The sequence below is a fragment of the Prionailurus bengalensis genome, chromosome D3 (assembly GCF_016509475.1).
Source record: "Prionailurus bengalensis isolate Pbe53 chromosome D3, Fcat_Pben_1.1_paternal_pri, whole genome shotgun sequence".
NCBI classification, from domain to species: Eukaryota; Metazoa; Chordata; class Mammalia; order Carnivora; family Felidae; genus Prionailurus; species Prionailurus bengalensis.
In genome coordinates, this window is record NC_057356.1 from 35,451,898 (window position 1) to 35,466,162 (window position 14,265).

General features: G+C 50.8%; 1 protein-coding gene across 13 annotated transcripts in view; it reads right to left on the bottom strand.

Moving 5' to 3' along the window:
• The window catches only part of MTCL1 (microtubule crosslinking factor 1), a 130,680-nt gene that overhangs the window by 39,149 nt on the left and 77,266 nt on the right, over positions 1-14,265 (bottom strand). For 7 of the 13 annotated variants that reach the window (XM_043558307.1, XM_043558308.1, XM_043558301.1 and 4 more), the window contains 3 exons: positions 9,767-11,104; positions 8,497-8,628; positions 213-335 (listed from right to left, as the gene is read on the bottom strand). In XM_043558307.1, coding sequence (XP_043414242.1) covers positions 213-335; positions 8,497-8,628; positions 9,767-11,104 — 1,593 coding nt within the window. The remainder of the gene's footprint in view (positions 1-212; positions 336-8,496; positions 8,629-9,766; positions 11,105-14,265) is intronic. The other 6 variants (XM_043558311.1, XM_043558305.1, XM_043558309.1 and 3 more) reach the window with 2 other exon arrangements.

The window sequence follows — 14,265 nt, forward strand, 5'->3', positions numbered from 1 at the left end:
AGCGTAAATACAGGCAAAACACGTTCTAGAAGAGAAAGGCAGACAGTTCTCTTCATGAGACGTCTGAGGGGCCGCTCAGTGGCGGATCCTCCAGCCCTGTGAGTCCAGGAGCCTGTGCACGACAGCTTTCTCTCAAATACATCCTGCCATCTGCCTCCAGGGGCTGCGCAGTCAAGAGACCTGGTTGTGCTGAAATCGCGTTACATATTTACCTTACGAATCCTGTCTGTAAATTTCTCTGTCTCCTCTTGATGCAGTCTGGCCGCCTGTGCAAGCTGACCCTGCAGCTCTTCTAGCGATATACTCTGTTCAGGTAAAACAGGGGGGCCCCTGAGCTGATCAGTGGGATAAAGGAAGGGGTTTAGTGGACGCGAGGACTCTGCCTGACGTGAAGACGCAGGACAGACATCTGCACAAACCGGGGACACACACGGAGCGACACAGCACGTGCGGGCGCTGCAGCAGGGGAGTGAGTCTGGGGCAGCTCCCCCAAGATCCTGCCCTGGGCTCTTGTGTCGTCTGTGACGGAAGCCGGGATGCCCTCATCTCTCTCCTGGGAGACAGGTGCATCGCGGTGCCTGTGACCCGAACTTCGACCACCATGGTACCCACCAACCAGGCTGAGACCCAATTAGTCTCTGCTACCACAGCAGCTTTTCAAAATGCCGGGGCGGTCAGAGCTGGCAACTCTGATCGAGTCAAACGTGACCACCTCACATGAGTCGGTCTCTGGGATTCACTGCCCGGGTTCGTTCTAAGCTGCATAATTGATTTGCTCATACGCTTTCTTAGTAGAGATTTTCGTGCTCAGTCCAGAATGCCTTTTTCTTTCCTGGGCAGTGGTAGGCTGGATGCTCAGGATAACTGGGGTGGGGGTGCCCAGAAATACCGTCTCAGCCATTTCAGTTGCACACAGTGCCTACAAGGAACTGCACAAAGTTCTGCTTATTACATTTTAGGTTAAAAATAGTCAAAGGAATCTTTTTTTTCATGCTTCTCATTGGTAATGTCTACCTACTGGTACATGCTTCTCATTGGTAATGTCTACCTACTGGTACAGCCTACCTACTGGTACAAATGGCAACGATAGAGAAATCAAAGCTACGATTTTTGAAAGAAACTGTATTTTTTTTTTTTAGAGATGAAACAGTTACATTAAAATCAGTGGGGGGGTTAGCTATGATCTTGTATTAACCTGGGTTGACCATGTGCCTCCAGATGGTGCGTGTGTGTGTGGAAGCCAGCAACAGAACATAAACTTTCCTTTCCTTGGGGATTCCTAGGCCACCGGGTGACAATCAGTTCAAAGCCTAATCTTGGTGAGGCTGGCTCTCATTATGGTTATGTGAGGGAGACATCATGCTGGTCGATAAGCTTCCCTCTACCAGCAGGCAGATGTCTCTCCAGTTGAGCCTTACACAATGTGCAGCCCTTTGGAGCCCTGGTTCATTGCTTTCTCTGCCTGTGTTGGACCCAAGGCCCTGTGTCCTGTCCCCATGCAGCTATTAAAACCCAAGGCTCTGGCTTACCAATCAATTCTGGCAACTATCCCCCTAACAAGCTCACCCAAAAGCCAGAGACGGCTCTAATGTTCTCTTCCGAAATCAGTTCCACCCCTTGAAGATTTCCCCAAATTTCTTGGGAATTCAGCTACATATTTAAAACGGCATTTTATTCTTTATGCAGCACTTAAAATTTTTTTTTTAATGTTTATTTAAAACTCTCTTGAGAGAGAAAGAGAAAGAGGCAAAGCACGAGTGAGTGAGGAGCAGAGAGAGAGGGAGACACAGAATCTGAGCAGGCTCCAGGCTCTGAGCTGTCAGCACAGAGCCTGATGTGGGGCTCAAACTCACAAACCGTGAGACCATGACCTGAGCCGAAGTTGGATGCTTAACTGACTGAGCCACCCAGGCGCCCCTACTTTATGCAGCACTTTATTCAACAAATATTTACTGAGCACCTATAGTGCTTGGCAGTGTACTGGGGATTTAGGAGTAAATAAAGCTGCCCCAAATCTCTGCCCTCATGGGGTATCCCTTCTGACAGTTTAGGTATTTTGCACAGGACTGCTTTCAGGTGACCCAGGCTACTCTCCTCCCAGCTTTACTTTTCAGTTACTCATTAGTCTGTACATTTAAAATGTAAAAATCCTCCATGTTTTGATACATCTAATACTAGCCCGAAGCTCAATATTATTAGATGTTGAAATAGGCATCCTAATCAACCCTTTTAAGAAAATCAAGTATCTGTTAGTTTAGTTTCTATAGTATTAAACCAAACTAGGTAGTTTGGCTTTAATCTTAATAAGTCATGTACAGGGGCGCCTGGGTGGCTCAGTTGGTTAAGCATCCGACTTGAGCTCAAGTCATGATCTCACCATTCCCGAGTTTGAGCCCTGCGTTGGTCTCTGTGCTGACCGCTCAGAGCCTGGAGCCTGTTTTGGATTCTGTGTCTCCCTCTCTGTCTCTGCCCCTCCCCACCATGCTCTGTCTCTCTCTCTCTCAAAAATAAACATTAAAAAAAATTTTAATAAATAATGTACATAAACTTTTGTTTGTTTGTTTGTTTATTTATTTTTTAGAGAGAGAGAGAGAGTAGGGAAGGGGCAGAGAGAGAATCCCAAGCAAGTTCTACACTGTCAGCACAGAGTCCGATGTGGGGTTCGAACTCATGAACTGTGCACTTATGACCTGAGCCGAAATCAAGAGTCAGACGCTTAACCAACTGAGCCACCCAGTTGCCCCTACACTGTTTTTATTTCAAACAAATATATGAGCCTCATACTTCAGCATTGTTTGATTAAAAATGCGTCCCTCTGTTGGAGCCGCATCTTTGAAGTGTCACAGAAAAGGACCCGTGATGTCCTATGACATTGTTTCTCTGGGGCACCTGGTTTACCTACAGTGGCTCTGTGTCATCTGTGGAGTATGGTCAACAACGGAAACTCCGTCCTCTTCGTCTATTAGGAGTTCTATTTTTCTTTACTGTCCATTTTTGCTAATGGAATCTTAAAACTCCTACTGACAGCTAACTGTTCCTAGCTGGGATGCTGTCACTCCAAATTACAAAAAACAAAGCACAAACATGCTCTGGTCAAAGTTTCGGTCCAGAATTATTCTACCGTCACACGACTGCATCCAGCCACATACATTTGGAGGAAGTGTTCACATAACACCTAGATCTCTAGAAAATAAATACTTCATCACCCAGTTCCCAAAGTGTTCATTCTAAAACCTGTCCTTTGCCCACTTACCTAAGGTCCTGATTATACATCCAGCAAATCTGTCTGGAGCTCTCTGTGAAGGCAGTCTTTTGAAACAAATACCACCCTCACTTGGTGCCAAGGCTATGGAGACGTATCAACCTTGACATCACAGCTACTACCTTCCCTGGCAGTGTTCTGAAACCCACCGCCCACACTTTCCCCCAGATGGCTGAGTCCACACCAATGTATACTGCTCATCTCCTGGACGTCTTTAGAGAAAGTGGCTTATAAATCACTTTCCACACTTAAGAAGATACTTGCATTATCTCGAAGCAAAAAAAAAAAAGTAGGAATGCTTCTCATTATAGAGACTTTAATACTAGCAATGCTACTTAAATATTAGGACTCTATTCCACCTCTACCACGAGGACTTCATTTTCTGGTGAGTTCCATTTTGTTCTGGCCAGTTTTGTTACTGCTTCTTCCAAAAGCCATAGACGAAGTCAGCACATGTGTGCATATACTTGGCGTAAGACCCCATGTCATTTTATCCATTGTGGCTGGTATTTCACAGCTGGGGCATAAGGGGTCACAAATGCTTCATGTGTGTCATTGACTAAGGGATCAAAGGAGGAGTTGGGGAAGAGAGCCCTTTGAGATTCCTGCTCTAGAAACTCAATCCTCTGGGCCACGGGCTTGGTTTCATTTATATCTGAAATGTGACCAGTGCCCATGCTCGGCCACTTCTCATTCAGAACTATTTTTAAGGCGCCCCACACATTCCGAGCTGCATATTCTATACGTTGTTCTCTCTTAACAAGTGGGACTCTCTCAGCAGGTTTGTCGGGAGCCACAGGGAGCAAAGTCAGGGGACAAATCTGGTGCGCAGTGGGAGAACCGAGCTAACATGTACTGAGATGAATAGGTACGAGAGGAACATCTGTCCTTCTGAGCTGTGAATTTTGGCGTGCCTGCATGAATGGGTTAGTGGGTATTAGTGGGTTCTGGCTTCAGCTTTCTCTGCCTGTGATCATTTTAAGAGTGCTGGGTGTGGATGTTCCCGTCCCCTCCTAAGACTAGAGTGTGCACCATCTGCGAGGCAGGCCTTCTATTTGTTGTCACCTAGTGACAGACTCGTCATGTCCTGAAATGCAACAGTGTCAGAATATAGCTTTTCTTTTTCTCCTTCTTGGGGTTACTGCTGCTGCCGGTGGTAGTTCTGGTAGTAGGTGATTCAACCCGGCCCAAATACCCACATCTGCCTAAATAAGAATGCGTCTTCTCTTCTCTAATCCCAAATATGAAAATCTACAAGGCAAATAACATGGAAGGCATTTCACAAGTGGAGCTTGAGGAATGGATCCATTTTTTAAAAAACTTCAGCTTAAACACAGAAAGTTTCTGCCCCCCACCCCCTGCCTTTTTTAAGCTATTGATAGCAGGTATCCGATCAGCTCCCCACCCCCAAAGAGCTAAAGGAAATTCATGCAAGTATAGTAGTAATCGGCTTGCACAGACGGTAATTTCAAAGGTGACGTAAGAGGAAGTGAGACAACTCCTCGAGGCACGCCGGCCTCAGTCTTGGCCTCGTTCTAGACAGAGGCCTGTGTCTGGGTTCGCCTTTTCTGCACTTATGGGGGCATTGTGCACTGTCACACTGACGGCCTGCATGAGTCTTCACCGGGAGATGCTTCTGGGTGGGTCGGGCTGCCCTGCTCACGGACAGGAGCTCTGTGTACCGTTTCATGACAGCCTCACGGGAAAGAGGTTGCGGGCCACGGATCGGGGGATGTTTTCATTAGAAGGCTTTTAAGAGTTCTACGTCTAGCATTGTCCACTGTACAATTCTTTAGCCCAGTGTCATATTCGAAGACCAAACTAAGCAGTCTGTTAGGGTGACATCCACCCCAGGGACACAGCAGCTCTCTCAAGACCCCGACTCTACAGACAGTCTATGTTGGGTTCCTCTCATAAAAGGAAAAATGACAGAGCTATCAAAGTGGTCATAGAATAGGTTTTATCTTTTAAAAAAATACTTTAGGGGCGCCTGGGTGGCGCAGTCAGTTAAGCGTCTGACTTCAGCCAGGTCACGATCTCGCGGTCCGTGAGTTCGAGCCCCGCGTCGGGCTCTGGGCTGATGGCTCGGAGCCTGGAGCCTGTTTCCGATTCTGTGTCTCCCTCTCTCTCTGCCCCTCCCCCGTTCATGCTCTGTCTCTCTCTGTCCCAAAAATAAATAAACGTTGAAAAAAAAATTTAAAAAAAATACTTTAAAATATAATGTGTTTGCACATATATAACTGAATCTTCCGTCTGAAATGCCTTAGTGAATAGTCAGAACAAAGGATGCTCAAGTCCCGATTAATACTATTCCCCCTTCTGGGAAATGATGCTGCCTGGGCCTTGCCTTTCACGATGAGCTTTTCCCCTTTGTCATCAAAATTTATAAAATGAAAGGAAACTGGACAGATGTGTAAAGGAGGCAACGTACCATGCATGGCAAGAGAACTAGGTGTGCCGTCACTCACCCCAGCGATCTGGGTTTCAGAACATCCTCCACAGGAGATGGAGCTCTTCTGAGCAGTGCCCCCCCATGTCGGGGTGGGGAGAGGGCTGAACCAGGCCTGAGGAGTCCCTTCGGGACCCGCCCCACCTTGAGCACCAAATACCCGGGGACTTCCTGGCAAGCCACCTCACTCTCAGACCTCGATTTTCTCACGCTCAGAATGAGGCCCTTAGCCTGAAGATCCGACATTCCCTCCTGAGCTCTATCGTGCAGGGATCCTAAGTCACCACGTGGCACCAGCTAACTCTGCTAATCTGTCTCTCACGGAGGTTTATTTTCGCACAACACTCAGTTTGATTCAACACAGTATTTTCCTCTCCCCGACGTTGCTGGTTTCCAAAGCTACACAATGCCGTGTGTGTGTATGGCAGGCAATGGGGAAGCTTCTTGACGCCCCGGCATTAAGCAACATTTCCTCAGAGTTTAACTAAGCAAGGCGGCGTGTGACGTGCCTTGAATGTTAAATGAGGAGGAAGCTGCAGTTATCCTCAAACAGCGATCAGAGAGAGCGCGGGGCTGCCTTGTTTAGCCGGAGCTATGCTGGTACAGCACCAGGAAGCAGCCAGTAAAAAATCTGCACTCCGGGGGGGGGGGGGGGGGGGGCAGAGGACACTGGAAACACAACTAGGGCAGCTGTGACACCCCTTCCCACCTGGCCATCTTCAGTGGCAGGGCATATTACCCTCTTTATCCATAGCCACACTTTACATTTACAGAGCGTCCAGCGCTTTTCGGGGTACTTTCTCAATAGCTCATCGGCTCTGAGAATCTACGAGTAATCACGTGAGTCAGGGGGAACAGTATTTCTCCTCCCATTTCACAGATGAGAAAACAAGAGGCTGAGACTTGCTTGAGAAAGAGCTAGTAACGGACAAAGCTGGGCTTGAGCCCAGGGATCCTGATGCCCGTGCCAGACTGGATTCCAGCACAGCGTGACCTCCCTGCTAGAAAGAGCTAGTGGTACAGTGTTAACTGCGGACTAGGAAATGTGTCTTCCTGAGGGTTCCATCCTGGAGAGGAATCATTCAGTTCTTCTGAAATGTACACAATTGTGAGGTTGCTACTGCCCAAGCAAAGCAACATTCTCAGATAAAGACCCTGTGTGGGGCACAGGCCGATCAAAGGGGCTTACCGTGAAAGTTGCAGAGTTATAAGACACAACAATCACTAAATCTGTATTTGGGGAAACCCCCAAATAGGTGGTGTTTGCTTTCACTTTTGGTATAAAACCTAGGGACATCTTACCTGCAATTTTGGAATGAAACACACTAGAAATGATATGCTGCGATATATGCCCAACTCCAGGCCCAAAGACAGTGTCCAGAAAACGTTTTCTAAATTACAGATGCTCGTTCTTCCAGCCGGGAAGGCCCGGGGTACCTGTGATCGTCTGTGGAGGCTCCGCACAGCACACTGGGCTCCTGCTTGTTTTCTGGGAGCTTGGCCCTGACGTGTGCTCGGCCCTCAGCATGCGGGCTGCCTCCTTGTCACAGCTCGGTGTGACTCATAGTTACATTCTTCCCTCTGGGGCAAGGACCCGGATGCTGCCTTCTCGGACAAGCTGGGCCTCTGCCAAATAATATAAGGATGGTGGGACTACACAGGCTATTTCCGAAAACTGTTTTTGTTTTCATGGAAGCCTTTCAAGGGCAGTTTAAATGTGTTACCGTACGCCCAAATCAATGAGGGTAGGGATGTGACTTACTCTTACAGGACAGGGGAAAAGCCCAGACCAGAGATACGTGAGCTCAGCTCTGGGTAAGCCAGCAGCCCCGTGCGCCGACCTGTGATGTCAGGACCCACAGCTACCCAAGGCGCTGGCTGCAAGCTGAGCTCAAGGGCACAGGTGCTGCTCTACCCCAAGTGCCTCTGTGCGCATCCCTTCGTAGTCAAATGCCTGACTCTTTTGCTGAGTGAGCTTCAGTGTGCTTCCAGGAGTGAGTCCCCTGTCTTTGTCACCTCTGCTGTTTGGGAGCCACCGGGATGTCTTAGAGCTGAGCAGTAACATCCCTGCTGGGGCTGGGAAATGAAGCCTCTTGAGCTAGACCTTTCCTAACGTGGAGCAGGATGCTCTATTCCTGCAATCACCCACCCTGACCAGCAGTACCGGAGCCAGCCGAGTCATTCCTCGGGGACACCTGTCTCTCTGTCCTGGGTGGAATTACTTGGCAGGAAGAGCTTTCACCAACAGGACGGCTGACAACTGTTTCGCACAATGGAGCATCTAGGGTGTCTGGGAGCTTTGTTGACAAGAGGTTACCATGGCAACAGAGCCTGCTGAAGAGCCCCCAGGCCGGGAGCGCACTCCCTGCTTCTGCTCACCGGCTGGAGCACTGTCACCAGAAACTACAGGACAGGCCACATGAGACACAGGGAAGGACAGTTTCCTCCACACCAGCAAACACAGTGCTTGGTTTTCATGCCTGCTTTTTCTACTGTTTGACACAAAGCTACGGAACACTCACCAATCAGTCTCCTATGTTTTGCTAAAGCTCCCGGCGCCCGTGGGCGGGACGATGGCCGTCGGACCCGGGTGCTGGCAGTCTGCTGGAATTCACCCTGTGCAGACCCTTGTCTTCCATTTGCATGCAATGGTTTGAGTACCCGGGAGTCCTGCCTCGTTCCATCTCAGCCCACCACATCCCCTAAGGGCCTTGGACCCAGGGAGGAAACATCACACAGCCAGCCACACAGCAAAAGGAGGGGCGGGAGGGCAGGGGGTGCTGACCTCTAGACTGAAGTAGCTCTGGCCTGCCTGCTGGCAGCTCCCAGCGTCCCCATCAGCCCGGCGATGCAGCTGTTCCGGCTCTTCCCCGCGTTCCTGACCCGGCTGCCACTCCGGCTGACCTCTCAGTTTGGACTGTTAGGTGCATGGGAGGGATTTGGTTTGCTTTGGTTTGGTTTTGAATTTTAAATAAACAACAAAGGGGAAGGGTGTGGTGGTGGGGGGGGGCAGGGAGTGGGGCTCGAGAAAACAAAAGTGGGCAAGGCAGACAACTGAAACCACCACCAGACGAGGAAAAGCATGAACAGACACAGCGCCGTACAAGAGTGACGAGGACAGAGCCAAAATGGGGATGCGCAAGACGATGGGCGAGAGATCTGGAAAGCAAAAAGAGAATACAGAGGGGGGAAGAAGGCAGAACACTGGTTATGAGGCGCATGCAATGGGGATGCGTGAATCAGACTGAACTGCAAGCACACACCCACGAAGGATACGGAAACAAGGCTCCTCCTTCCTCGCTTGTGGTCGAGCAGCAAAAGCCATAATCCAGGAGGCAGCTGGGTCATGCACCCAAGGGCGATGCATAGGAAAGCAGTCCTTGGAAGGCCACGCCACTCCGCCATACCCTCGGCTCACGGAGGGCAGCGACTTTCTCCATCAGAGCCATCCTTCTCCCGGGGGCCGGCTCCTCTCCCCACTCTGGCTCATCTTCCAGCAGGAGCCGCTGGGCCTGGCTGCCTAGGGCTTTGCAGAACTGTACTGTGTCCCTCCAGCAATCAACCCAAGCAGGGATGCAAACGCTCCTGAGCGAGTCTGCTAAGTATCCTGACTGTGAAATGAGTTTGTACTTTGTTTTTAAACTCCTCTGCTTCTTCATCGGGACAGCCGGTCGTTTGAGACACCAAAAAAAAGGAGAAAGGACGGACTGCGTCGATCCCTATCGCTTCCATTGGGGTGAGCCTTGTGTCATGAAGGAGGGCCTCTAAGCCAAGAGCAGCGGCGCAGGTTAAAAAAGAAAAAAAAAAAAAAGAGCGGAAAAAGGAAAAAGAAACAAGGAAATCAAAGAAAACTCAAAAAAAAAAAAAGAAAAAAAAAAAAAGAAAAGAAACCCAGCCAATAGAAAGGATTTGGTTGACACTTGAGGCTTTAGTACAATGCAGGTTTGAAATCATAACCAAGCAGCCGTGAGCAGAATGAGTTCAAGTGCAGCAATGCCAGCGAGAAGGAGGAAGAGCAAAACGGAGCAGGGAGGCAGAGCCAGGAGCCCCCTTACCTGCAGGTCCGGGACCAGCTCCTTGCCCAGGTTCCCGACGGGGGAGTCCCGGGATACAGAGGTCACAGTGGAGAGAAAGCTGGAAGACTCCGTGAGGTGGGGCAGGGGGGACAGGCCCTCCAGGCGCTCCCTCAGGCCGTCCCCGATCCGGTTCACCTGCTCCAGGAAGGCCTGCAGCTCCTTCCTGAAAGCCTTCATCCTCGAGTTGATGGTCCCCAGCAGCGGGGGCTCCTTCTTGCCCCCCTCGCCCGTCTCCCCTGCCCCCTGGACGCCAGACCCCGGCGAGGCCTCGCCACCGCCCTGCGGCCCCACGTCGTCCCCGAAGCCGGCGGTGTCTGTGATGAGGCGCTCCACGGTCCGCTCGAGGCGCTCGGCCTCGTGCTTTATGCTCGCCAGGCACTCGGTGTCCTCCCTGGCCCTCAGGAGCTCGGCTGGACACGGATCGCTCGCCTCCGACGGCTTCCCGCTGCCAAAGCCCGACGTCTTCTCGCACATGTCCTCTGAGTCGCTCTCGCCGCCGATAGGGCCTTCCCGTTTGGGCTGGGGCTGGCGGCCTTCCTCCCCGTCGCTCTCCTTTTTGCCCTGGTCGCTGTCCGCGTCACTGTCCCGGGGGCTTGGGGCACGCAGGCCCAGGTGGGCGGCCAGGTCGTAGCGCTGCACGTTGGACAGGAGCACCCGGTTCTCATACTGCAGTTTCAGCACCTTCCCGCTCAGCTCGTTGATCTGCAGCCGGGCTGACTTCAGCTCCTCCTGCAGAGGTGCCCCGCTGCCCACGCCCTTGCCCGTGCCGTCCGCCAGCCACCCGGGCTCCGGCCGGGGCTCAAACTTGACCTTGCTCAGCTCATGGGTCAGCTGCCGGTTGTGGTCTTCGATCTCGGATATGGACCTCCGGAGCAGCTCCGCTTCCTCCTGCACAAACTGCAGGTGCCTGCGGAGCTCCGTCGAGGACTCCAGGGAGTCGCCGAAGGGTGAGGTAGGAATGCTTGGGGCGTGGTCCCGGCCCGCACCCTCTCGCTCATACTGGACCCGCAGGTCCTCCATTTCTGCTTTGAGGCCTCGGTTCTCCACCTCCAGCTCCACGATCTTGCGGCCTAAGATGTTGGCTTCTTCCTCAACCAACTTGAGTCGCAGCTTCAGCTCGGCCTCCCTGGTGCTGGGCGGCCCGCCCGCCTCCCCCGTGGGGAGAGGGCTGTCCACGTCACCGTAGACGGCCTTGTACTTCTGGAGCTCCTGTTCCAGCTCGTCCTTCTCCCTCCCCAGCTTGGCCATCTTCTTACGCATCAGGGAGCCTTCCTCTTTGGCAAACTGAAGCTGGCACTTCAAATCGGCACTGTCATCCTGCCAGGAGAGAACAGCCCGAGAGAAGGGTTATTTGAAAATACCAAATGTTCGTGTTTTTGATGATTTCCCTTGCACCTCGCCCCCGACGCGCACACAAACACAAAACAACCATCTTTCTGTCAGTGCGTCGAGTTACAGGTAGAAGGAGCCGACAAAGCCGAGGTGAGCCCAGGCCTTCACGTAGGGGACACCGCAAAGGCCTTCGGTCTGTTGCTTTCTCACAGCAACCAAAGAAACCAAACGATTCATTTGGGGGGAAACATGCACACGGAATCCATCACACAGGTGATGAGTGAAGAGGGCAGAAAACGGAATGAAACCCAGTGTCTGTTAGCAGCACAAAGGTTCGTCCTTCTTTTGTGGGTCCAATCTGACTAATCGCGAGCACCGGTGAGAGAGGCCAGAACCCCCCACTAAGCCCCGTGTAGCAGACAGGCTTCGGTAGCTACTTCCACGTGTCGCCACTCACTTCCTCCACAGTGTGGACCTCCCTCATCTACAGTGGCCAGCAATCCACAGGTATTACCAGGACAGAGAGGTCCTAGTCAGAGCCCTGCATTCTATGGATTTGCTGAGACCCTGAGACGTGGCAATTCAGCTCTACTCCTGCCCTCGTCTCCCCACCCCCACCATATCACAAGGATGACAGAAGGATGACAACACAGGATGATAGGCAGGAGGCAGTTCTGGAAGTCGAGGTGTGGAGCAAGTACCACGTGGTTAGGATGAATCGTGGTTGCAGACCTAACACCTGGGTTACTCACAACCTTTCACCAGGCAAGGGCAACGTCCGAACTTTTGTTCTGTTCCGCTCCCTTCACTTGCTGTAACACAGCAGGAAATTAAACTCAGAAACCCAAGGGTGGAGTTAAGTGTTCCAAAACTGGAGAAGTGGTTCTCACTGGTAGCAGATTCTGGAGGGTCCCTGAAGCAGACTCTCTGCTGCTGAAAGCCCTCACTGTGTGGTTGAGGTCCAGAAGGCACGTTTTGAACCATTTGGAAAGTTGATTGTGCCTTCTCAATGCAGATCTCAATGCCTCGGAACTACATGAGCTCTGATACAGGCCTGCACAAATGTTTTACTAGGCACGTCCAGCGAATGGGAAAAATGACCAATTTCATGAATCATTCCCGTTTGGCTACCAGAAGTTTCAAAAGACTGCCGTGGGGGCAAAGACTTCAGCAAAGGCTTCCCCATCACCCTGAGAGTCTCAACAACATGGTCCATGGTAGCCATATTCCATCCGCCCCAGGGGAGGGAGAGTCATCAAACCAATCTCTAGAATACGTCAACCCTCTTGGGGAGAACGCACTTTTAGATCATTGTTTTGTGCTCAAATCGTCTAGTGGAGTTAGATGCAGCTTTCACACTCCTTCTCTGCCATGTTCTTGCCACACGCTCACCCTTGGGCAGTAAGATACAGAAATAGCCACATTGGTGCCTCCTGTCTTCCTTTTACCCTGCCTAGATCCCTCCTCCTGCACCCCAAGATCATGGAAGGAAAAAAAAAAACCCTGATGCGGCAGGGAAGACTCAGGAAAAATCTAAGGCCAATCTGTGAGCCAGTGCCATATGGAGAGCAGGCCCTGGTGCTACCTGGGTGCCTTTGGAGGGACAGGCTCTCACTGCCACCCTTTGAGCAAAGGGTAAATCAGTCCTGCCAGAAGTGGGTTCCACTTCTGCCCCTTCTGTCCATGACACCGTGGGCTGATCACAGAGCCCTGGTGAGTCTGTCTCCTTATGCCTGAAGCAAGATCCCCACTCAATGACAAGGTCATTGTGAAGGTCAAACGGGATAACGTACTGCACAAATTGTACATGGTAAATCTCCACACTAGCACCCTGAAATTACCTTTCCTCTTTGTCTGAAGAGTAATTAATATTGGAAAAAGGGGTCAGTAACTCTGGCTTTTGTCTTCTTTGTGCATTAGGAGAATGATACAAATGTCACTGACAGGAGAGTACGGTATTTGTGCTCTAAGAACCCAATACACTAAGGATTTGGTTTGGTTTTGGTCAAGCAGACATAAAAAGGGTTTTTGTGACCAACTGGTAATAAAGCTGTCTGCCCACTCATACTGAGCAAAATGGATTATCATCACTGCTGGGGTAACAAGAGATCTATTTTAAAGGGCCTGCATAGAACACATAGGCTGTAAAAGACATTGTTTTTAATTCTAATACTAAGGATAAAAGCATGCTTATTTGTGGATTCATTCATTCTTTCAGTGAATATTGAGAACCTACTCTGCACCAGAAACGGGCATGTTACTTTTAAATGACCCCAGCTTCTTAAAACTTTTGAAAGCAGATCAAAAGCACCCTTTCAATTATTTGATAAACATAGATTTGCAAGAAATCTACGCATCCAAATACACAGAGAGGTCTCTGCTGTTCACATGAAGGAATGGAGTTTTAATACGCAAACGCACATACCAGTGGAGACAGATGGTCAACGCTTTGTAAATGGTTTAGTTTGGGAGTGAAAGCCTAGGATAGGAAGGCATCGCAGTGCCCTCAGCCCCAGCATTAACTTGGTAGCCAGTGTGTGTCCTTTGCCCTTAAATGATCCCATCTCCACCTTGAACCAGAGAAATTCACCTTTTGTGCCTGAAAGCGGCAGCTGATATCATGGAACAGAGTGTCACCAGCCTCAAGGGAACCCCACCATCTGCCCACCTTGAGCCTGGGCAGACCCAAGGAGGGGCAAGACCCCCTGCTGTGACCCATGCCCTGCCGCCACTTCTGTGGAAACCTGCAGCTGGTGAGGCCTCGGTACGGTGGAGGCCAGGCCTGAAACGTGGGGATAAGGGGCAAGGTGACCTGCACAGCTCAGGAAGTTTTTGTCTCAGACCAAAATCTGAAAGTCTCACGTGATATTCCCTGAGGGTCTCCCCCCAAAAGTTGAACCGAGAAACTGAGGAAAGGGGTAAGATCTCTGAGAGGCGCACGCAACCCGGGTCTTCCCCAGGGGTTCGGAAATGCTCAACTCTAAATGCTTAGTGTAGAAAGTCCCAGAGAGCCTTCACATCACCTCGATTTCTGGAAACCTTAAACCTCACACCCCCTTTCCCCTGCCCACCATGACCCACAAATCTGACTGAAACCAAAACCATTCCCCTCCTTCTTCTTGAACCTAGACCCCAGTCAGTTAAAG